Genomic DNA, 24,582 nt, shown 5'->3' with positions numbered 1-24,582 from the left:
TATAGAAGATATCGAGTATCTCATTCTTCTCAAGAGGGTGATCAGGCAAAGCATTCAGTAGCTGGATGAGCCTCCCCAAGCTTGTGGGAGACTCTCTTCTTCAGCTTGAGCAAAGTTGTATATTTCCTGCAAGGCAACTTGCTTCTTATGGGCAGGGAAATATTTTTTAGAGAAGTAGTAGACCATATCCTGGGGGCTACGCACACATCCAGGAGCAAGAGAAGTGAACCAGGTCTTAGCATCATCCTTTACTGAGAAAGGAAACAGCTTGAGCATGTAGTAGTGGCGGATCTTTTCCTCACTAGTGAATAGGGTGGCTAAATCGTGCAATTTGGTAAGATGGGCTACAACCGTTTCAGACTCGTAACCGTGAAAGCGATCAGATTCGACAAGAGTGATTAACTCAGGGTCGACAGAGAATTCATAATCCTTATCGGTCACGAAGATAGGTGAAGTGGCAAACTTCGGGTCGTACTTCATCCTAGCGTTCAGAGATTTTTCTTTCCACTTGCGCAGAAGTTTCTCAACGTCATAGCTATCCTTACATGCAAGAAAATCCTTAGCTATCTCTCCCTCCATAACATAGCGCATATCAGGCATAACAGGCATAGTAGAAGGTTCTACTTCAATAGTATCAGGAGTTTCATAAGTATCATCACATCTAGCAGCAGCTCTAGCAAGTTGTGCATCAAGGAATGCACCTAGTGGCAAAGCAGTATCACGCATAGCAGGCATAGTATCAAGCATAGCATCATCAGGCATAGTATCAAGCATAGCATCATCAGGCATAGTATCAAGCATAGCATCATCACGCACAGGCGACATATCAAGATTTCTAGCAGGAGGCGAAGTCGCAAACTTACTCAAAACTGAAGGTGAATCAAGTGCAGAGCTAGATGGCAGTTCCTTACCTCTCCTCATAGTGGAAGGCAAGATTTTAGTTCTTGGATCTTTCGGATTCCTCATAGTGATCAGCAGACGTCAATCCCAAGTGACTCAAAGAATATAGATGTGCTTCCCCGGCAACGGCGCCAGAAAAAGACTTGATGTCCCACAAGCGTATGGGATCGCAGCAGTTTTCGAGGGTAGAGTATTCAACCCAAATTTATTGATTCGCTCACAAGGGGAAGCTAAAGGATATTCTCAAGTATTAGCAGCTGAGTTGTCAATTCAACCACACCTGAAAGATTAGTGTCTGCAAGCAACGTATCAGTAACAAGCTAGTATGATAGCAACGACACTAGAAAAAGCTTTGACAATTCCTAGCAACGGCGCCAGAAAAGGCCTTGTTGACGGGATGTTAGCGCCAACAAAGTCTTGCAAAAAGTAACAATGGAGTAGCAAGGAAGAGTAGTAGCAGCAGTAGCAAAGTAACAAGTAACAGCAGTACCGACAGCAGCAGCAAAGTAACAGCAGTAGTGACAGCAGCAAAGTGGCCCAATCCCTCTTGTAGCAAGGGACAAGCCTAGGCAAAGTAACGTAGCAAGAACCAGTAGTAGAAGACTCGTAGGCAGTGGATCGGTGATGGATGAGTGTGACGGATGTGATTCATCATGTAACAGCTATAACACGGAGAGATATGTGGCTAGTTCTCGTTCATCAATCTAATGTAGGCATGTATTCCGTATGTAGTCATACGTGCTTAGGGCAAAGAACTTGCATGACATCTATTGTCCATCCCTCCCGTGGCAGCGGGGTCCTAATGAAAACTACGGGATATTAAGGTTCTCCTTTTAATAAAGAACCAGACCAATGCATTAACATGCGGTGAATACATGAACTCATCATACTATGGTCATCTCCGGGAGTGGTTCCGGCTATTGTCACTCCGGGGTTGCCGGGTCATAACACATAGTAGGTGACTACAACTTGCAATATAGGATCTAAAACACACATATATTGGCGACAACATAATAGGTTCAGATCTGAAATCATGGCACTCGGGCCCTAGTGACAAGCATTAAGCATAGCCAAGTAGTAGCAACATCAATCTAGAACATAGTGGATACTAGGGATCAATCCCCGTCAAGAAGTAATTCGATTACATGATAGATCTCATCCAACTCATCACCGTCCAGCAAGCCTACGATGAGATTACTCATGAACGATGAAGAGCATCATGGAATTGTCGATGGAGAAAGGTTGCTGATGACGATGGCGACGATTTCCCCTCTCCGGAGCCCGAAATGGACTCCAGATCTGCCCTCCAGATGAAGAACATGATGTGGCGGCGCCTCCGTATCGCAAAATGTGATGAAACCATCTCTCTGATTTTTTTCCAGTTGAAACGGAAGATATAGGACTGAGATTGGGGGCGGTGGTGCCACGTGGGCCCCACAAGCCTGCATGGCGCGACCTAGGGGGTGGTCGCGCCTTGTGGTCTTGTGGCCCAGTGGCACACCCCCTCGAGTGGATCTTTGCGTAGGTATTTTTCATTTAATCCAGAAAAAATCTCCATAAATTTTCAGGACGTTCCGAGAAATTTTATTTCTGCACAAAAACAACACCATGGCAATTCTGCTGAAAACAGCGCCAGTCCAGGTTAGTTGCATTCAAATCATGCAAATTAGTGTCCAAAACAAGGGCAAAAGAGTTTGGAAAAGTAGATACGACGGAGACGTATCAAACATCAACTACAACAAACTCTTTTGTGTTCTACTCGAGATGTCATCTACGCATGAACCTAGATCATGATGCCACTGTTGGGGAACGTTGCATGGGAAACAAAAAAATCCCACGCACACGCAATATCTATCCATGGAGATGATCATCTACGAGAGGGGAGAGTGAATCTACATACCCTTGTAGATCGCTAAGCGGAAGCGTACATAACACGGCTGATGTAGTGGAACATCTTCGCGATCCAAATCGCAGCCTGTCCCGCGATCTCATCATGACCCGTCCCGCGATCCCATCACGATCCATCCCGACCTAGTGCCGAACGGACGGCACCTCCGTGTTCAGCACACGTACACCTCGATGACGATCCCCGCCTTCTTGATCCAGCAAGAGGGGTGGATAGGTAGATGAGTTCACCAGTACGGCGGCGTGGTGGTGGTGGTGGTGAACTAATCCAACAAGTCTTCGCCTAAGCACCGCCGAACTAGACTAGGGGAGAAACAGATCTAGAGAGAAGTAGAGGCAGCCGTGGCTGATTTATGTGTCTCAAAACCCTCAAAATCTCTAGTATATATAGGAGGAGGAGATAGGAAGCAGCCTTGGCCCCTACTCCAAGGATAAGGGGTCGGCCGAACCATACAAGGAAGAGTCCACCTTCCCACAAGGGAGGTGGACTACTTTGGGAGGACTCCTCCATCCTTTCCTTTTAAAGGACTTTTGCATTTTATCTCCATTCCTAGCCTCATGGTCTTTTGAGAGAGGCTTCGGCCAGCCCACCAGGGGCTGGTCCACCTCCTCTAACATCCCATAAGGCTATTGGGTCGTCACACACCCCTCCCGGTGGTCCCCCGGCACCCTCCCGGTACACTACCAATGAGCTTGAAACCTTTCCGGTGACTAAAACAGGACTTCCTATATATAAATATTTACCTATGGACCATTCCGAAGCTCCTCATGACGTCTAGGATCTCCTCAGGGACTCAAAACAACCTTAGGTCACCAACACCTATAACTTAACTATACCGAAACGTCATTGAACCTTAAGTGTGCAGACCGTGCGGGTTTGAGAACTATGCAGACATAACCTGAGACACTCTCCGGTCAATAACCAATAGCGGGACCTGGATGCCTATATTGTCTCCTACATATTCTACAAAGATATCTATTGTCTGAACTTCTATGTCAAGGATTCAATTAGTCCCCTATGTTGTTCCCTTTGTCCTTCGGTATGTTACTTGCCCGAGATTCGATCGTCGGTATCTCCATACCTAGTTCAATCTCGTTACCGTCAAGTCTCTTTACTCGTTCCGTAATACAAGATCCCGTGACTAACTCCTTAGTCACGTTGCTTGCAAGGCTTATTATGATGTTGTATTACCGAGTGGGCCCCGAGATACCTCTTTGTCACACGGAGTTACAAATCCTAGTCTTGATCCATGCCAACCCAACATACACCATTGGAGATACCTGTAGAGCACCTTTATAGTCACCCAGTTATGTTGCGACGTTTGATACACACAAGATATTCCTTCGGTGTTCGGGAGTTGCATGATCTCATGGTCATAGGAACAGATACATTGACATGCAGAAAACAGTAGCAATAAACTGACACGATCATATGCTACATTCATAGTTTGGGTCTTGTCCATCACATCATTCTCCTAATGATGTGATCCCGTTATGAAGTGAAAACACTTGTCTATGGCTAGGAAACCTTGACCATCTTCGATCAACGAGCTAGTAAACTAGAGGCTCACTAGGGACATAGTGTTGTCCATGTACCCACACATGTATTTGTGTTTCCAATCAATACAATTCTAGCATGGATAATAAACGATTATCATGAACAAGGAAATATAATAATAACCAATTTATTATTGCCTCTAGGGCATATTTCCAACAAGAGACCGGGGTCGAAGAATTGGAGAATAAGCTCAAAGCCATAACCCCAGTGCGTGACACCCTAGGGGCACCAAGCTGGTGTCTCCTTTTTCGGAGAAGAACTCGTCGAATGAGGTGAACTCCCATATATTTTATCTGAGTGAATTGTATTGCAATTGTCTTCCATCCTTGTTCATGAACTTGTTTTCTTCACTCGACGGGCCTTTATAGCATTCATCAGTTCTGTGTCGGTGGTCGATCATACGTCGTTTGATGTGGCAAGTGACACCGAGCATCCGTAGAGCCCTGAAGGTGACGAACATCGCGACAACGAAGAGGAGACCGAGGAGATTGACGATGATGACAAACACGGGGACAGGGTCGAGTCTTCCCCGTCTGTTGAAGTCCCAGCTAAGCCTCGCACCAAGGCGCGACAGGACCCTGGAGTCCGTACTAGGGGCACCAAGTCCCCGAGTGCAGCAAAAACGATTGTGTCGGCAGCGCCAACCCATAGCTCCAAGCGGGGGCGGAGTGAGCCTGAGGTGTCGCAAAAGAAGGCCACCAAGCAGCCCAATACCATGGCCTCTAAGCCTCGAAAGGCTTTCATTCGTGGATCAAGGTCGATGTGCCAGAACCTTCAGCGTAAGTGCTCTCATCGAGTGACTATAATTTCTTAGCAGAGTTTCCCAAATAACGGTTGATTTCTTTGTTGTTTTGTTATAGATTCGATACTTCAACCGCTTTGCTTGAACCCAAAACTTCAGATAAAGGACAGGTTGATGCCAACGTCATGTCTTCCAAGGGTAATGCTTGAACTCATCCATGCTACATTCAAGACTTGGGTTTTCTCTTTGGAATAATCGTCGAGTGCCTTCCAAACCTTGCAGGGCCACAAAGCGTGATCGAGCTTGACCCGGCCAGCCCTCTAGCTGTTAAGGATGTGGCGAAGCAGGGCGCCACTCCTAGCTAAGTGACTAGGTCTTTGGTTTTCAAGGATATCACTCCCGTGCGGGGTGCTGCCTCGACCAAAGCATCACTCGGAGCTGGTCCGACTGCCACTCCATTGAATCTTCCCATGGCCAATATCTTCCAGATGCATCATATCCTAGAGGATCAAGAAGGTGAGCACAAGGAGACATTAGCCCAGCTAGGGTTGATGGTAGGACGACTGAAAGAGGCATATGATGCAAGTGATGTCGTGGAGAAGAATGTTCGGGTGAGTTTTCTTGCAAATGCCAACCTTTGTCGGGAGTTTTCCCTTTGCATTTTTCTTATTTTTGGTCTACAATGGGCTTGTGTGGAGCACACGCATTGGGTGTTCTCTTCTAGTGGGGGCGCAGTGAGCGCACCGACTGGGTGTAGTGCCCGAGACTGCCGTCGACTAGATCAGTCGGCAGGTAGTCTTAGTTCTCATTTTGGCTTAAGATAGACCAATGGGGTACATGTCCCCTTGTCTTTTCTCCTTATTCTTCCAGTGGGGGTGCGTTGAGCGCACACACTCGGTGTAGTCCCCGAGATTACCGTTGACTGAAGTAATCGGTAGTAGTCTTAGAATTACCAATGCTAAATTTTGCGTGATAGTGTTCACTCTTTACAGAATGTTTGTGGTCTCGTGAGCCGTTACGACGCCATGGAGCAGGAGGTGCAGGACCTGCGTCTCACTCTTGATGTGGAAAGGGATAGAAGCGAGCATCTGGAGTAGGAGAGACGCTCACTCGAAGGTAGACATCTTCCATGCGACTCTCTTAATATTTGAACTCTTTCCTCATTCGACTGAGGTTATTTTAGCAGATCAACTTGCTGAGATGTTGGAAACTTCTATTTCTTTAGTTACCATGAAGGACGCTCTTGATAAGAGGGACTAAGAACTTGAATTGGTTTGGAATGAGGCCAACCAAAAGAACAAAGCGGCTGAAGCCAAGCTCAAATCAGTCAAAAATCTCGAGAGGACAAACAACTCTTGGAGGTTGCCACGAAGAAGTCTATTGAAGAACCTGCCGATCTTAAGACGCATTACACTGAGTGAGCGAGAAAGTTTGAGCAGGCCACCGCCAAGAAGCTCGAGTTGGAGCAGTTTGTCAAGGACTTCGGCAAGGATATGAGCAATAAACTAAAAGGTATGCTTCAGGTCCGAGAAATTTCTTACAATGTCTTTTTGCAGTTCTCAAGTGATATTTGATGCCCTTTGTCCTCCACTTGTGTGCAGGATTCTGCGTCGATGTCAACGAAGATACCGAGAAGATCGAAAAGGATCTGAATCCAAATAGGGGACTCTTTAGAGATAGCAGAGCTCTAGCTCTTCTTCGACTCAGGGAGCGCATCAACTATGTGTTGGGCTGATTCAAGTGGCTTGAATCAGCAGTCTTGGAGATTCACCAAGAGATCTCCCATAGCGAGGAGTTCTCCAAGTTCGTGCAAGCCCTTATTAATCGAGTGAAGGGAGTCCCCAGTCAGATGCAGTCTTGGAAGAAGTCAACAGCTCGAGTAGGATCCGACATCACCCTCGCACTCCTCCGCATCCATTGCAAGGGAGTGGACGAAGAGAGGCTGAAGATCCTCAAGGTCGCCAACAGGAAGAACGCCAAGTTTGAGGACTTCATAGAGAAGTTCATGGAGGCTGCCACTCATATTGCTGATGGGATTGACCTTGAAACATTTGTGGAAGTTGTGGTTCCGCCATCCTCCGAGTGATACTCGGAAAAAGACACTGAATTTGATTTGCCTCAGAATGCCGAGCGGATGATATAATCCTAAAACTTTGGGTGAGCCTTGAGCTCCCGCAATCCATACCTTTGCTTTGAATCAGAATGTGGTTTTATTTTCTATGTTTTCATTGGAATTTAAGTCTCCTAACTAATGATGGATCCGTCCATAATGACCTCCGAGTAAGGGTCATGCCCACATTCGGAGTTGTTTTTTACTTAGGCGAAAGCTGGTTCACAGTTAAGTCCCCGAGCGTGGAGATCGTCCTCACTCAGGGTAGGTTCTACCTTAGGCAAAAACAGATTCGCAGCTAAGGAATGATGTCATGTTCATCTTGGCATCCGAGTGTGGATTGTGCCCTCGTTCGGAACTACTTTTACTTAGGTGAAAGTAGTTTCACGGCTAAGCCCCCAAGCGTGGAGGTCGACCTCACTCGGGGCCGATTTTATCTTAGGCAAGTTCTAGTTCGCAACCAAGAAGTGAAGGTAGTTCTTGTGAACTTAATGATGGTCATGTCCATCTTGGTGTCCGAGTGGGGATCATGTCCTCATTCAGAGACGTTTTTACTTAGGCAAAAACAGGTCCACGGCTAAGCCTCTGAGTGTTTAGGTCATCCTCACTTGTGGCAGGTTTTACCTTAACCAAGAGAAGGTTCGCAACTAAGGAATGATTGTATTGTTCATCTTGACATCCGAGTGGGGATCGTGCCCTCATTCGGAACCGCTTTTCCTTAGGCGAAAGTAGGTTCACGGATAAGCCCCTGAGCATGGAGGTCGTCCTCACTCGGGGCCGGTTTTATCTTAGGAAAATTCTGGTTCGCAACCATAAAGTGAAGGTAGTTCTTGCAAACTTAATGATGGTCTTGTCCATGTTCGTATCCGAGTGGGGATCTGATGTCTACTACGCAACCTTCTCCTTGTAGACGTTGTTGGGCCTCCAAGTGCAGAGGGTTGTAGGACAGTAGCAATTTTCCCTCAAGTGGGTGACCTAAGGTTTATCAATCTGCGGGAGGCGTAAGATGAATATGGTCTCTCTCAAGCAACCCTGCAACCAAATAACAAAGAGTCTCTTGTGTTCCCAACACACCCAGTACAATGGTAAGTTGTATAGGTGCACTAGTTCGGCGAAGAGAAGGTGAAAGAAGTGCAATATGGATGGTAGATATAGGTTTTTGTTATCTGAAATTACAAAAACAGCAAGGTAACAAATGGTAAAAGTGAGCACGAACGGTATTGCAGTGCGTGGAAACAAGGCATAGGGTTCATACTTTCACTAGTGAAGTTCTCTCAACAATGATAACAAAATTGGATCATATAACTATCCCTCAACATGCAACAAAGAGTCACCCCAAAGTCACTAATAGCGGGGAACAAATGAAGAGATTATTGTCGGTTACGAAACCACCACAAAGTTATTCTTTCTGATTGATCTATTCAAGAGTCCGTAGTAAAATAACACGAAGCTATTCTTTCCGTTCAATCTTTCATAGAGTTCGTACTAGAATAACACCTTAAGATACATATCAACCAAGACCCTAATGTCACCTAGATACTCCATTGTCACCTCAAGTATCCGTGGGCATGATTATACGATATGCATCACATAATCTCAGAATCATCTATTCAACCAACACATAGAACTTCAAAGAGTGCCCCAAAGTTTCTACCAGAGAGTCAAAACGTGTGCCAACCCCTGTGCATAGGTTCCCAATGTCACGAACCCGCAAGTTGATCACCAAAACATACATCAAGTACTCACATGAATCCACGTGTGCCAACCCATATGCATAGGTTCCCAATTGTCACAAACCCGCAAGTTGATCATAGCAGATAGACACGTGCAAGACATACATCAAGTGTTCTCAAAGACTCAATCCGATAAGATAACTCCAAAGGGGATACTCAATTCATTACAAGAGGGAGAGGGGGAATAACATCATAAGATCCAATATAGTAGCAAAGCCCATGGTACATCGAGATCAAGACATCTCAAGAACACGAGAGGGAGAGAGATCAAACACATAACTACTAGTACATACCCTCAGCCCCGAGGGAGAACTACTCCCTCCTCGTCATGGAGATCACCGGGATGATGAAGATGGCCACCGGAGATGGATTCCCCCTCCAGCAGGGTGCTGGAACGGGCTCCAGATTGGTTTTTGGTGGCTGCAGAGGCTTGCGGCGGCGGAACTCTCGATCTAGGTTTCTTTTGGGGGGTTTCTGAATTTATAGGAATTTATGGCGGTGGAATTGCATCAGTTGGGCCTACAAGGATGTCACAAGCCTGCGCGCCACCACCGGGGGGGTGGTGGCGGCGTGAGGGCTTGTGACTCCCTCGTGGCCCATCTAGCCTTCTCCCAAAGCTTCGGGGGTCTCTTTTGGTCCAAAAAAATCATCGTAAAGTTTCATTCCATTTGGACTCCGTCTGAAAATGGGCCAAAAACACGGAAAAAACAAAAACTGGCACTTGGCACTGAGTTAATAGGTTAGTCCCAAAAAAGATATAAAATAGCATATTCATGCATATAAAACATCCAAAGTTGACAAGATAATAGCATGGAACCATCAAAAATTATAGATACGTTGGAGACGTATCAGGATCATGTCCTCATTCAGAACTATTTTTTACTTAGGCGAAAGCAGGTTCACAGCTAAGCCCCCAAGCATGGAGGTAGTCCTCACTCGGGGCAAGTTCTACCTTAAGAGAAAGCAGGTTCATAGCTAAGGAATGATTGTCCTGTTCATCATGGCATCCGAGTGGGGATTGTGCCCTCATTCAGAACTGCTTTTACTTAGGCGAAAGCAGGTCCGCAGCTAAGCCCCCGAGCATGGAAGTCGTCCTCACTCGGGGTCGATGTTATCTTAGGAGTATTCTGGTTCGCAACCAAGAAGTGAAGGTTGTTCTTGCAAAATTAATGATGGTCCTCACCATCTTGGTGTCTGAGTGGGGATCATATCATCATTCGGAACTATTTTTTACTTAGGCGAAAGCAGGTCCGCAACTAAGCCCGCGAGTATGGAGGCCGTCCTCACTCGTGGCAGGTTTTACCTTAAGCGAAAGCAGGTTCACGACTAAGAATTTTTACCCACTAGAGGTATGTTTTATCAGAGTGAGAAATTTGACAAAAGGTGAAGGAATAAATGATTTTATTCTTCAAACCATTGGGATTCATTACAAGAATGAGAAGATATGTTCTATGTATAGAACTTGTGGAGCAGGTCCGCGTTCCAGGTTTTGGGCTCTTCTTCTCCATTCTAGAAGTTGTACAATCGATAGGCTCCATTGTGAAGGACTTTGGAGATACCGTAGGGCCCTTGCCATGGAGGTGGCACCTTGTGGGGATTTTGATGGTCCAGTCGGAGGACGTAGTCAGCCTCATGGAAAGCTCGGCCTCTAACTTGTTTATCCCGGTAGCGCCTCAGATCTTGCAGATATAGCATGGACCAAATGAGGGATAGTTCTCTCTCTTCTTCCAAGAGATCCAGACTGTCTTGACGTGTTGCATCGGCTTCAGCTTCATTGTATTGCTCCATGCGGGGGAGGGGGGTTGTGACGTAAGTCACTCGGCAAGATGCCTTCAGACCAATACACCATGAAGAAAGGGGTATGCCTGGTGGAACAATTCAGAGTCGTTCGCATGCCCTGGAGGACAGACGGTAGTTCTTCAACCCATGCTCATGCGGTGTACTTGACATCCCTCGTCAGTTGGGCTTCAATCCTTGCAATATCATACAATTTGCCCGCTCCCCTTGTCCATTCGACTGTGGGTGAGCCACGGAGGCGTAACTAACCTGACTTTCTTGGGAGTAGCAGAACTCGTGAAAATTGTCTGAGTCAAAACTGAACTCGTTGTTAGTGATTATATCATGTGGAACTCTGAATCTGAAGATAATTTGCCGAATGAAACTAATGGCAGTTGCTTAGTCCAGACTTTTGATAGGCTTTGCTTCAACCCACTTGGTGAACTTGTCCACCGATAATAGCAGGTGGATAAATCCACTCGACACGGTCCGCGGAGGGCCGGCCATGCTGAGACCCCACACGGTGAATGACCAGGTGGGCAGAATTGTCTTGAATGTGGATGCGGGTTTGTGTGACTGATTCTTGTAGAATTGACACTCAACACATAGCTCAACCACGTCTCTTGATGCCTCATCGGCTCAGGGCCAATAAAACCCCACTTGGAATGCCTTGGATACTAGCGTCCGAGAGGACGCATGATTGCCATAGGTTCCCGAGTGAATCTCATGCAAGATTTGCGGCCCTTCCTCTCGGGAAATGCATTTCCGACTAACGCGTGCAGCACTTTTCTTGTATAGTTAGTCTCCCAAAACTTCGAAAGCTTTAGATCACCGAACTATTCGGTGAGCTTCCTCTTTGTCTTTTGGGAGTTCTTGCCAGAGCAAGTAAGCCATATAAGGTTGAGTCCACTTGGGAGTGATGACCAACATCTCGTGGACTGCGGATGCGTAAAAATTATTTCCTTGATATCTTTAGGGTTTCCGTAATATTTGGGAATTTATAGGCCAGAGAACGAGGCAAGAGGGACCACAGGGAGGCAACAAAGCATTAGGGCATGGCCAACCCCCCTGGACGCGCCCTGTTGCCTTGGAGACTCCTTATGTGGCTTAAGGTTTCCTCCTGAAGCTTCCAAGTCTTCTTTTCGTCCAAAAAATTCATCAAAAAATTTCATGGCAATTGGACTTCGTTTGGTACTGAGAACCTGAATAACAAAAAACACGCAGAAACCAACATCTCACACTAGGCATTGGGCTAATACGTTGGTACTAAAAATTAATAAAAATTGGTGCATTATGACACAAAAAGTATCTTAAGATGATAATATAACACCATGGAACAATCAAAAATTATAGATACATTGGAGACGTATCAAACCTCCCTACGCACTTGCGGTGGTTGGTCGCGCACACGCTGGCTTGCCGACTTCGCCCGCCCCGCCCTTTTGGCCCACGTCGCCTCAGCTCCGCCTAACCCGCATCCGGCCTGGTCACCCACCGACCCCAACCCATGCGCGCCCCAGTTTTCGCCAAGCCGTGCCCGCGCATCCGCTCCGCCCACACGTCCGTGATGCCTCGTCACGCCCGCTCCTCCCGTGCGTCCGACTCGCCATGTACCGGGTGTGCTCTGCCTCAGATCGGGCTGCCCGCGTGCGCCCCCGGTCGGCTCCCGTCTGACCCGCATCCGTCCTGGCCATCCGCTGGCTCCATCCAACCTCCCCATGCACGCACCCCTGGCTGGTTGTCAGCTCACCGCACCCGCTCCATCTGCGCGTCTGCATTGCCTTGCCGCACTCGCGCGTCCACGACGCCTCATCGCGCCCTCTGCCTGCGCGTATGCCTCGTCACGCGCTCGCTCTACTCTACCTATGGCCCGACCACCCGTGCGTGCCCCTGACCGGCTCCCGCCGGCTCTGCCTCACCCCTCGTGCGTCGTCTGGCTTCGCCAGCCGTCATCCTTGCAGGCCGGATGCCCGAGGGCCAACTAGAACAACAGAAGAGAGAGAGAGACGGCTGCAAAAAACAAAGAGCACCGAGCTGAAAAAAGAAAACAAAAAAACCAACTCGGCCTCCCAACCTGCGTTGTCGCACGCTCAACAGGCCTGCGTGCATGCTCCGAAGTCAGGCCAGCTGGGTCAGGTTCGCTGGAGGGCCGACTTGGCTGCCCCCCGCTCCGCTGCCTGGCCGGTCGGGCCGGGTCGGCTAGGGCGCCCCTCGACCGCCCAAAAGCTCGAGGCCCCGCTGAAATGCACCTTTGCCCATCTACGCCAAACCAATGTGAGGCCCCGTATGCACACCTTGGTACCTCGCGCAAAATCGGGTAACCCCAAGCAACCCTCGGGGGTTGTCCCGACTTTTTTCTCAGCTGCTTAGCTATCCGAACAGGGGCCAACAGGTCTCGGCCTCGGGCTGGCCAGTTGGCTCGATATGTTCTTCCCCGCATACGGCTTAACTGTGTGTACAGCAACGAAGACCCAGTCTTTGCCTCAGCTATAGATTGCACCTTGGCTATCCGACTAGCAAGACCAAAAGTTCAAGCTCACCCCACGTGAAAAACATCTGAGGCAAAAAGTGCTTGGGCAACTTGGTCATTACCTTTCCTAATGTCCGCTCAATCAAACCCACTCCCTAGCGTCTGAGTACTATATGATCCACTCCGCAGCCCACTCTTCGTCCCAGCTATACACCACAACACGAATGTCCGGCTCGCGAGAGCAAAAGCCAAATTGCGGACGGGACATCAAAATGACCCTCGGGGCTCGGACGAAGCCGGTCGGCATTCCCTCGACATAAAAACTTGCACCGCCAAACCAAATATTTGATATAACTATGGACTAACTTTGTCTTTTCCACGATCACACCCCCCATCGCTCGGAGGCTCAAAGGCTACACCCAGTGGGTGCGCCGGCGTAACCTACCGGGAAGACGATGCATCGGTTGTAGGACAATGGCCGGCTACCACCTAGATCTTTGACGCCACCATCTGCTACAACAACAGTGAAAACCCTCTGACCGACTCTTCGAGTCGCCTGAAGGCTTGGAGAATACACGCAGTGGGTGCTCTGTCGTGCCCCCACTCGAAGAAAGCCATGTTGGCTGCGTCCTGCAACCGGCTGCCATCGACAACCATCTGCTACAACAACATTGAAAACCCTCCGCCAGATTCTTCGAGTGACCCGGAGGCTCGGAGGCTACACCTAGTGGTGCACTGGCATGCCCCCACTAGAAGAAATCCACGCCAACTATGGCCCGCAGCCGGCCACCATCGACAACGTCAACCACAACCGCAACAAAGACCGTCTGCTCGACTCTTTGAGGTCCGAATGTAAAGACAGTCGCACCGGCTGCAGGCCCCCGGTCGGTTACACTGAGGTCCTCGATGCCACCATCTGCTGCGACAACAGCAAAAACCCTCCGCCTGACCCTTCAAGTCGACCGGAAGCTCGAAGACTACGGATGGGGGGATGACCCCCGGGAAGGCTTAGGGAGATAACACAACATTTCAAAATATCGGGACGGCCAAGGCCCCTCGGTCTGGCTGCTCCGGCTGACTCCCCGGCGGGTTAGCTCCCCGATATGGCTACTCCACCTAGCTCTCCGGTTGGCTCACTCCCCCTGTCCGGCTCCTCCAGATGGCTGCTCCGTCCGGCTCATCCAGTTGGCTTCCCGTCCAAATCCACCAGCTAGCTCCTCCATTTGTCTCCCAGTCCGGCTCCTCCGACTGGCTCCCTTGGCTGGCTCCCAGTCGGGCTCCTCCAGCTTACTCCTAGTTCGCATCCCTCGACTAGCTCCCCCGTTCGGCTCCTCCAATTGACTCCCCGTACGGCTCCTCAAGTTGGCCTGCTATGTGAAGTCAATCGTAGCGTTCCATCGGACATGACAAGAAGGCACTATAGCCATGCCACTTCAGGCTCACTACGCTCCAACAGTCCAGCACTATTGGCAAATAGGGCCCCACTATGCACATGTCATGTGTCACCTCACCCGTCACCTCCAATAGTGTAAGGTAGGCCACATGGGCCACCCCTTGTCCCCTCAGCACCCCTTTATAAGGTGACCCATGGAGCCCTCCCATGCATATTCTCCACTCCCTCTTATTCTCACACACCCACACACACTCCAGGAGAAGAGGAGAGCCAGAGCCTCCTTGCATTGTTCCTCCTTGAGACACTCTAGGAGCAACCATGTACAACCATATACACTTCATATACATCAGACATGTAGGAGTAGGGGTGTTACCTCCACACGAGGGTCCCAAACCTGGGTAAAGCACATTGTGTTATTGCCCAATCCCGTCCCGGATCTCCATCATAGCCTTTCTCTCACTTCTCGATTAGCCAGCGCATAGCATCTGCCGTGAAACACCACGACATTAAGTAAGTTCAAAGGATTTAAAAGAAATATTCATATCTTTTAAATGCTAACTCCGATTTCGACACGTTATATATGAGAGATTAGAAACACATATAGAATCTGAATATAATGTTGTTTTACATGTTAAACATTTTAAATATAATATTTATGATGCAATCTTAATCAATAGTGCATGATTCGTCTTTCTTTCATATCGGTATAGATCCGCATTAGAGATATACACGTCAACAAAATCAGTTTGAAGATGAAAGCAACCATCTGTAATCACGCATGCAGGCCTCGGCAAAGCCTCCAGGTGAAAAAAGAAAGCAGATTTTTCATGTTATGTGAAGAGAGGGAGACCTTAGAATTGAGTACGTTCAAACGTTTTGTGATTGTATGAACGCTGAGGCGACCGTCAAAGAGGGTGAGAAGGAGGACAAGCAGCAGCACAAATGGGATGCACATGGACCTAGTAGTTTTCAGTCAAGGTTATTATGTTAAACACGTGTGGTATTTTCTTCTACACCATTGTAACTTGGGGCCTCTTTTGTTACTATAGCTAAAATGCAATATACTCCCTCCGTCCCAAATTAAGTGTCTTAAGCATAGTACAAATTTGTACTAGAGCTAGTACAAAGTTAAGACAGTTATTTTGAGACAGAGGGAGTATAAGATAACGGTTAAAAACTCATTAACCCTACTCTCAAAGAATTGATCAGGCCTTCCCCTGCCTCCTGAGGTCACCTGAGGTAAGCACCGGCAAAAAAGCAGAAGCGACGATTTCATACTAGTGGGTATTTTTGTGTATGGAGGTTTCGTCGGTTACCAAGCAAGCTATTTTCTTAATACATCATACTCCCTCCATCACAGTATATTGGACGTATCTTACAGGGTCTGGGACCTGGATGTTTTTTTATTGATAGAAAAAACCGAGCCGACGAGCTGTAGAAGCGTCCAATTAATCGCAAAACTGACGCATTAATAACCCACCGTGTCCACTAAATGAACGACTTCCTCGCATGCATTGGTGGAGAAGGTTCTCAAAATCCCCCAATTGATAGGCTAATTAATGACATGCGCCTTATTTCCTTTTAATTGTGAAAAAATATTGTTTTGGAGATACGTCCTATATACTTTGATGGAGGGAGTACTACCATATTTAAGAGGTAGTATTAAGTGTGGATCCAACTGTTAACGTGGTTCATCTCAAAATCTGGTTCGAGAACAATTTGATAACTTCTTATGAGCAATGTTACACACGGGGGTTTTACAGGAGTTTTACGGACTGAGCTGAGGTAAAATGTGTTGATTGGTGATTAAGATGAAGGGCCCCATTCCGAAAATCAGGGAGAGAGATTAGTTATAGGAGAAAGACCAGTCCATTAGGCTGCCCGTAATGATAGTATCATAGGTACTATCATGCATGTCAACTAGGCACTTCCGATGAGGTGGTATAGAATTAAATGAAGAAAGAAAGGGTTGAGTATCATATCATGATACCGTATCATATTAAATGATGTGCTACTATGTGTCTTGCATGGCAATAAATGAACTACACTATGATACTAACATATGATACTCCCTCCGTTTCGGTTTATAAGTCATCTTATGAAATAAATAATTCCAAAACACTTAGGCACGGTGCATTAACTTTCATCTCGTTTTTGTTTTTTGACATGAATAAAGGAATCAACCAATAAGAGAGGTGGGGCGTGTATATTTTTAATGACTTGATACTAACTAGCACGACATGCAGTGGTCAGTTTATTGCATGCAATGGTATTAATTAGCAAAATCACATTAATTTTCTTGTTTTCCTCTCCGTCTTGATCATGGTGCACTATCTAGGATGGCCTATACACCAAGACGGAGAGAGTACTATGCATTATGGATGTGGTATCATACACTAGTATCATATGCATGATACTAGTATATGATACTATCCATTACAACCAGCCTTAAATCTTATAAAAAGTTTCGCTTAAGTCTAGCATTTCCGATTTCTTATTTGGCTGCCCCACGACGTCACCTCGTCCTGTTGCACGGTCGTCAATTGATCTTCATGATTCACTAATAAAAATTATCTTCATGAGCCCTCGGCGCTGCTGCGTGCCCTCGGCTCTGCCATATGAGCGGAGTGCCGCTGCGTGCCCTCGGCTCTCCGTCCGTCTTGCTACTAAGCAAGTTCGTGGAGTTCGACGTCTACTCACAATCGATGCATACAGCGGTAGAAGGAGATCATTTACATGGCTGGTATTCTTGAACGGACAGTCCACTGTAGCTTGGTGCGGGAGAAGTGATGAGCTGGTGGACGAACGCTGCTGACACATTGGTGTTGGCGCTTGACTGATGGAAGTCGCGGCTCACCGTCTTCATCAACCTGCCCTAGGAATTGCTTGACGCGGCGCTGGCTGCCGCCATGGCCGCCTTCCGGCGATTTTTGTAGGTTGCCTAGTTGATGTCCGCTTAGAGTATCTTCAATAGCCGTCCAACGCACACCGCGTTAAAAATCAGTTTACGACGCGTTGTTCGTTTATTTTGACGCGGCGACTAGCGCTGGCTTTCGTGACCGTTGTAAATTGCAGCACACGCGTAGCTCCAGCAGACACATTAAAATACAGCGTGGGCTATCGCTCAAACAACATATGCGCTCAAAACACAAGTAAAAAGATCAAACACAAACAAAATAAATCAACAAAAATAATTCAATTTCGTTATTACAACTTAAACAAATAGTTTATCTTTCAATACAACAAATAGTTCAACAATACAACATCAAATGCACAAATCATGATGCTCTTTGTCGGCCATTTCATGTCCACCACTACTTAATGAGGTCCTTCTGAAGATCATTAAGTGTTCGGGATGCCGGATGGCATGATAAGAGGCAACAAAAGGGGCCACCCTTTTAGCCCTCCGCCGCACTCGTACGGGATGTCCGAAAAGCCCATAGTGAGAGTAGTCTAAATCTTGATCATGCTTATTCTTGATGATCATGTTGTGCATGATCACACAAACATGCATGATGTACCAAATCATCTTTTGATCGCAAAATCTAATCATTCCTCTTACAATAGCAAATTGGCCTTGCAAAATCCCAAAAGCTCTCTCCACATCTTTTCTAGCCGCCGCCTGAGCATTGTGGATAACTGCAAGATCCTAAAATTGATGTGCATAGTTATGATCATTGCAAGATCCTCCTCCTCTTTCATGTCAAGTTCTTCTTCGGAAGAATCATATGACGAACTCATCTACAATGTTTAATTTAAACTAAGCTATAAAAACTACAAACAACATGTATCAAATTCATATAAAAATGTGAAGTTAAAGCAATACATACCTTGCGGACGTTTTGTCGAACACCTTGCGGGCGTCGAGCGGCAGTGGACGGCCGGCCGGCGAGCGACAGTAGGTGGTCGGGCGGCGAGCGGCAGTGGGCGGCCGGGTGGCCGGTTGGCGGTGACTAGAGAGAGATGCAGAAAGCAGCGGCGGCGCGTGGGGTAGGCCGGGGAAGCACCGAAACGATCGCCGGAAGAAATGAGGTGGTGCGGGCGGCGGCGGCGCCGCGGCTAGATGGGGTAGGTGTAGTTGCGAGCGGGCGCTCGAGTGTGTAGCATGCGGATAAACGACACGCGATGACGTTTTCGTCCGTGCGTTGAACTGGTTATGCCGCGTGCGGTTTTTGCGTTTTTGCTGAAGCGTCCGGAACAATAACGCATGTAAAAATGACTATTTCTTAAAACGGCCCTTGTTTAGCGGGTGTTGCAGATGCTCTTAGGCACTAGGTCTGTATAAGTTTGTCATCTCCTCATCCCGACGAAACCGATCAACAAGCTACCTAGTATGTGTGTATTGCCGAAAAGTATTGGCAGCATCATCCAGGTCACGGCGTAGGGGTGGCTCGACGGGCCGGAGCTCAGGCCAGTCGCTGAACCGGACGACGCATGCCACAAGCTCGTCCCAATCATTATGGCAAACATCCCTGTCTCCCAGAAGTCTGAGATTGATATAACAGTAAACAACCCAAAATGTCACTAAGTACCCAATATACTATTACCTCTGTCACAGTTTAAAAGACACGGTTAAATTTACGTGCATTTTCACAATAGACAAAGTTTATCGCGCATTGCATTTACTTCTAGTTCCTAATTACTATTTCGTTGTATTATTTTTATATGCATGCGTAGTGTGAATGCTATTTTTTAACTCATTTTACAGCCAATAACCATCTATGTTCTAAAGAATTTTCATGCACGCCTTCTAAACCGTGAGGGAAGAAGTATCAGAAATTTGATATAGTATTACCTTATCTGGGCTGTCCAACCACAAAAATAAACGGCTCAAATTGACTTGATGTACTGTAAAAGGTCTCAAAATGTATCATGTACTAGCGCCTGAATCGCTCTTGTGACTTGAGGGTACGTCAACATCGTTACGCTGACTCCTTGGAGTGGAATAATTCATCTGTTACATGGATGATAAGATTGCGGACCCAACTTTGTCTGATTCAGCTTGCGCTCGTCCAATGATATTTGAATGCGTGAAGTCAAGAAAATTGGATGGAATACTTTTATCCGCTGTTGCTCTCTGAAAAACATGCAAGTTTGAAATTCAAAATGTTCTGTAGGTAGTAGTAGTTGGCTCTGATCAATAGTCCAATACATACGTCGGCATGATTTCCTTCTAAGAATAAACAAAACACGAGTCCATCTATGATACATCCACGTACGCCTCGATCGTCGGTCTTCCTTGGAAATTATGATCCAAAGTTTAATGGTCAAGGCACTGAAGTAAATTAAGTGCTTAATGCGACAGATAAACATATGCGTTTACACCTAATTAATCCCCCACAAAGAGTGCGTCCCACATCGACCTTTGGATCACCATCTCTGCACCTTTTTCTCTCACGTCGATCGGCCGCAAGTGGAGACGGAGGTCGATCGCGTCGTGTGAGCCGTGAGCTCGCTCGCCCCCTTTATCACACGCTGCACACCGCGCGTTCATGCCACCTCCACCCACTTGTAAAGCGAGACAGCCCCTCTCCCCTCTCTCCCTCCCTCTGTCATCCATTTCTTGCTGCTTTGATCCAAGCAAAAAAAGGGAAAGCTATAAAGATGGCGAGGCACATCCAAGCCGATCACGAGTCCGCAGATGACATTGGTGGTGGTGCTGGTGCCGCGCTCGTGCTGTGGGACTGCGGCAGCGCTCTCTACGACTCCTACGAGCTCACCTCCTTCAGGCGCCAGCTCGACGCCACCGTGCTCGCCTGCCGCTCGCTCTCCATGCCGCACCTCCCCGCTGCCAGCCAAGCCGTTCATCCTGCCGGCCGCAGGAAGCGCGCGAGGCGGCTCCCCGCCCTCCTGCGGAAGCTATTCTCCAAGGTGCTACGGCTGGCGTCGGCCCGTGGCGCGAGACACGACCGCTACCGGGCATACGAGGGGTACGGCCACGGCGGCTACAGCGGCACGGGGTCGCCGTGGTCCGGGGCGCTGACGTCCATCCCGGAGGAGAGCGGCGGCAGCCCGGAGGCCAGGTCGTCCCCGGTCGTCCCGGGCCCGAGCGCGCTGCGCAGGGCTCAGTCGGAGCGGTTCATCGGCGGCAAGACGGCGAGCCCCATGGTGCAATTCGACGTCGTCTTGTAGTTGTAGCTCGTATGTGCATGCTATTAGTTACTTAGGTATCAGACCATGACAAGCTAGTCAGATGCCTGTATACTGCAGAATATGCAGTCTGCGGTGAGTTCTTCTGTGCTGCTGTACATACAGTGTTCGTGTAAGAATTTACAGGTGAGAACTTAATGAAGTGGCGGCCATGGCAAAATAGCTTGTGGCCCTTCTTTTTCTACACGGCAAGGTAGCTCTTGAGACAAATTGGAACTTGGAAGCGCGGTGGTTGAGGAGGATGCTTTCTAAGTTGACATCAGTAGTGAGGTCAGCTGGGCATCTGTTTTTGTCACTCTCATGTCCATGCGGTAATCCGTTACGCGCATCCTCACGGGGTCACCGTGTTCAATTTCGAGGAGGGACAGGATCGTGGGAAAGACTGTGCCTTGGAGCCTGCGCAGCGCGAAAGGTGTCGGCCGTGCCCAAAGTAATTTGCCGGATTTTCGCTATACTAAAGGCTGTCCGTAGGTTGTTGTTGGTTTTGATTCGCTCTACCCAACCAATAAAGGCCTCGCATGCTTTCATTCGCTCCATTCCATCCCCTTGATATCACCTTCCCTCATACAAACCCATCGGTCCCACCCTTCCTTAATATACAATGGCCATGTTTGGATACTCTAACTCGGTTAGAGGTTAGAGTTAGATTCTAACCTTGGACTAACCCTAAACTAACTCTAACCAAAGAGGTGTTTGGATGGAAGGGTTAGATTGTCAATAAATGCACCTTTTTCAATCATTTGGCTCCTTTATCAATTATTTGGTGTGGTGGAGGTAAAGAGAAAAGTAACTTTTTGTGGGCCCAACCCAACTCTAACCCAAATAAGCACCTCTTGGGTGGGTTAGATGCATCTAACCAACTCTAACCCTCCCTGTTTGGATGTTTTGGGGTTAGATTGGTCTAACTAACTCATGGATCCAAACAGGGCCAATAAAAATCAATTGAGGAAATAATATACTTTTCAAACCGAGTGAGTCCACAATAAAAAGCAATCAAGGAAATAGAGGGAATCAGTTCCTTTTCAAATCGAACAAGTCCACAATAAAAAGTAATCGAGGGAATCCTTTCCTTCCGTAAAGAACAACAATCAATTTATTTGGTCTTTCCATGTCACACCTTCAATGGTAAACATCAATAATATGAAAATATCGCAGCCTTCCACATACTGGCCTTGATTATAGGGAGATCCAAATTTGACTGGTTACTAAAGATAATTAAATACCTTAGTCCGTAGGTTGTCGTTGATTTTGGTTCGCTCCACCCAACCAACGAAGGCCCCACATGTTTTCATTCGCTCCATCCCATCCCCTCGATATCACCTTCCATGATACAAACTCGTCGGTCCCATCCTTCCCTAATGCACAATAAAAAGAAATCGAGAGAATAAGACCGTTTCCAAACCAAGTCAATCCACAATAAAAAGCAATCAAGGAAATCGGATCCTTTCCAAACCGAGCGAGTCCACAATAAAAAGTAATTGAGGGAATCCTTTCCGTCCATAAAGAACACCAATCAATCTCACAATAAAATGTAATTGAGGGAATCCTTTACTTCCATAAAGAACACCAATCAATCTGTTTGGTCTTTTCATGTCACACCTTCAATGGCAAACATCAATAATATGGAAATGTCGCAGCCTTCTACATACCGGTCTTGATTACAGGAAGAACCAAATTTGATTGCTTACTAAAAATAATTAAATATATTTGTTAGGTTGCCAAATATTATGCCAATGATGAATTGGGAGGCTAGCCTTCATTATAGTGTGATCCGAATTTATTGTGTTACTACAGATAAATAAACTAAATTTAATAGGTTGTCGAAGATTGATCAAATGACTTGCGATTTTGCTGGTTAAATGGAAACAATGCTCAACGAGGGATACTGCCTTGGTTACACGGAGATCCGAATTTGATTGGTTACTAAAAATAATTGGCAATATTTATTAGGTTGCAAAAGATTGATGAAATGACTACTACGGTTGCTGGAGGAGTGGGGCTGATCATACGACAAAGATTTTCACGGACTCGCACCTAGACCGCCAAAACCAATGTTTGAAAGATAGTTCATTTTCTCGCTGCCTAGTGTGCTTATATAAAAATGCTCAACACCACCATATATGTCCCATATTTCTACATAGGCTCATCCATGTCCTCCATGATCATGGTAATCTCATACAGATTGAGGACCTCTAAGAGGGTGATGGCTTCATCGCCAGTTCCTCCCATCCCTCGACCTATCATATCTCCGTTGAACATGCAAGATAGATGAATCAGTCTGTATGGCAATTTGCCATCACCGTTCAATTATTTACATCATCCATTTATTCTAATTATGCACATGAACTTGACTATTGAGAGCATCCAGATGGAGCATATTTATTAGAATTGTTTTCATTCGCTCCATCCCACCCCCTTGATATCACCTTCCTTGATACAAACTCGTCGATCCCATCCTTCCCTAATGCACAATAAAAAGCAACCTAGGGAATCAGATCCTTTCCAAACCGACTTAGTCCACAATAAAAACAAATCAAGGGAAAAGGATCCTTTCCAAACCGAGCGAGTCCATAATAAAAAGTAATCGAGGAATCCTTTCCTTTCATAAAGAACACGAATCAATCTGTTTGGTCTTCCCATGTCACACGTTCAATGGCAAACATCAATAATGTGGTAATGTTGTAGCCTTCCACATACTGGCCTTGATTACATAGAGATCCAAATTTGATTGGTTACTAAATAACTGGTTGCCAAAAATTATGCCAATGATGAATTAGGAGACTGGGCTTCATTATAGTGTGACCCGAATTTATTGTGTTACTACAGATAAATAAACTAAATTTAATAGGTTGCTGAAGATTGATCAAATGACTTGCGATTTTGCTGGTTAAATGAAAACCATGCTCGGCAAGGGATACTGGCCTCGATTACAGGGAGATCCGAATTTGATTGGTTACTAAAAATAATTGGTAATATTTATCAGGTTGCAAAAGATTGATGAAATGACTACTGCGGTCACTAGAGGAGTGGGGGTCGTACGACAAATTTTTTGCATGGACTGAAACATAGACAGCCAAAACCAAATTTTGAAAGATATTTCATTTTCGCGCCGCCCAGTGTGCTTATATAAAAATGCCCCGCACCACCAAACATGTCCCATATTTCTACATAGGCTCAGCCATCTCCTTCAGGACCATGGTAATCACATACAGATTGAGGACCTCTAAGAGGGTGATGGCATCGTCACCGGTTCCGGCCATCCCTTGACCTATCATCTCTTCGTTGAACATGTAAGATAGATGAATCAGCGTGTACGACAATTTGCCATCACCGCTCAATTATTTACCCCATCCATTTATTCTGTTCAATGCAGATGAACTTGACTTTTCAGAGCATTCATATGGAGCATACTTATTAGAATTGTTGGATTGTTGAATCATTCATGTGAGGGTCATGTGCAAGGCCCAAATCAAGGAGAATGGAATAAGAAATGTTTACGTTCAGCTTATACTGCTGAATCAGGATGTAAGGCATTACTCTTCAGTTTTTATAACATGTTTTTTAATATACACATTTGACAAACAGTTTTGTTCCTTTATTATTGTTATGATTCATAACAAAATATTAGGGAACAAAAATGGAAGCTGTCGTATACAACAACTAAGCAGTTCGCTTCAACAGCATGCTACAAAACGACATGATCTATGACTTCACTCGCATTGGGTTCAAACCCACGGAGACACAAGATAAAGACATTTCTGGTATCTAGCTATGGAATTTGTAATCACACCAAATGCTAGGACTGAAGTTGGGACGTCATCGCACATGATAACATCGGCAATTTT

General features: G+C 46.6%; 1 protein-coding gene across 1 annotated transcript; it reads left to right on the top strand.

Moving 5' to 3' along the window:
- Positions 1 to 19,897: 19,897 nt before the first annotated feature.
- Positions 19,898 to 20,921, top strand: LOC123411031. Its single transcript, XM_045103946.1, has one exon. It carries the CDS (start codon positions 19,901 to 19,903, stop codon positions 20,717 to 20,719), a length of 819 nt encoding a protein of 272 aa, XP_044959881.1. The 5' UTR covers positions 19,898 to 19,900; the 3' UTR covers positions 20,720 to 20,921.
- Positions 20,922 to 24,582: the final 3,661 nt, after the last annotated feature.

The sequence above is a fragment of the Hordeum vulgare genome, chromosome 7H, assembly GCF_904849725.1.
Source record: "Hordeum vulgare subsp. vulgare chromosome 7H, MorexV3_pseudomolecules_assembly, whole genome shotgun sequence".
In the NCBI taxonomy this organism is placed as follows: Eukaryota; Viridiplantae; Streptophyta; class Magnoliopsida; order Poales; family Poaceae; genus Hordeum; species Hordeum vulgare.
Note: the sequence above shows the minus strand (reverse complement) of the source record. Positions and strands in the feature narration are given on the sequence as shown.

Excerpts from the sequence above, each read along its gene's own strand:
- LOC123411031 (XM_045103946.1), top strand. The coding sequence starts at position 19,901 with ATGCGTTTACACCTAATTAATCCCCCACAAAGAGTGCGTCCCACATCG.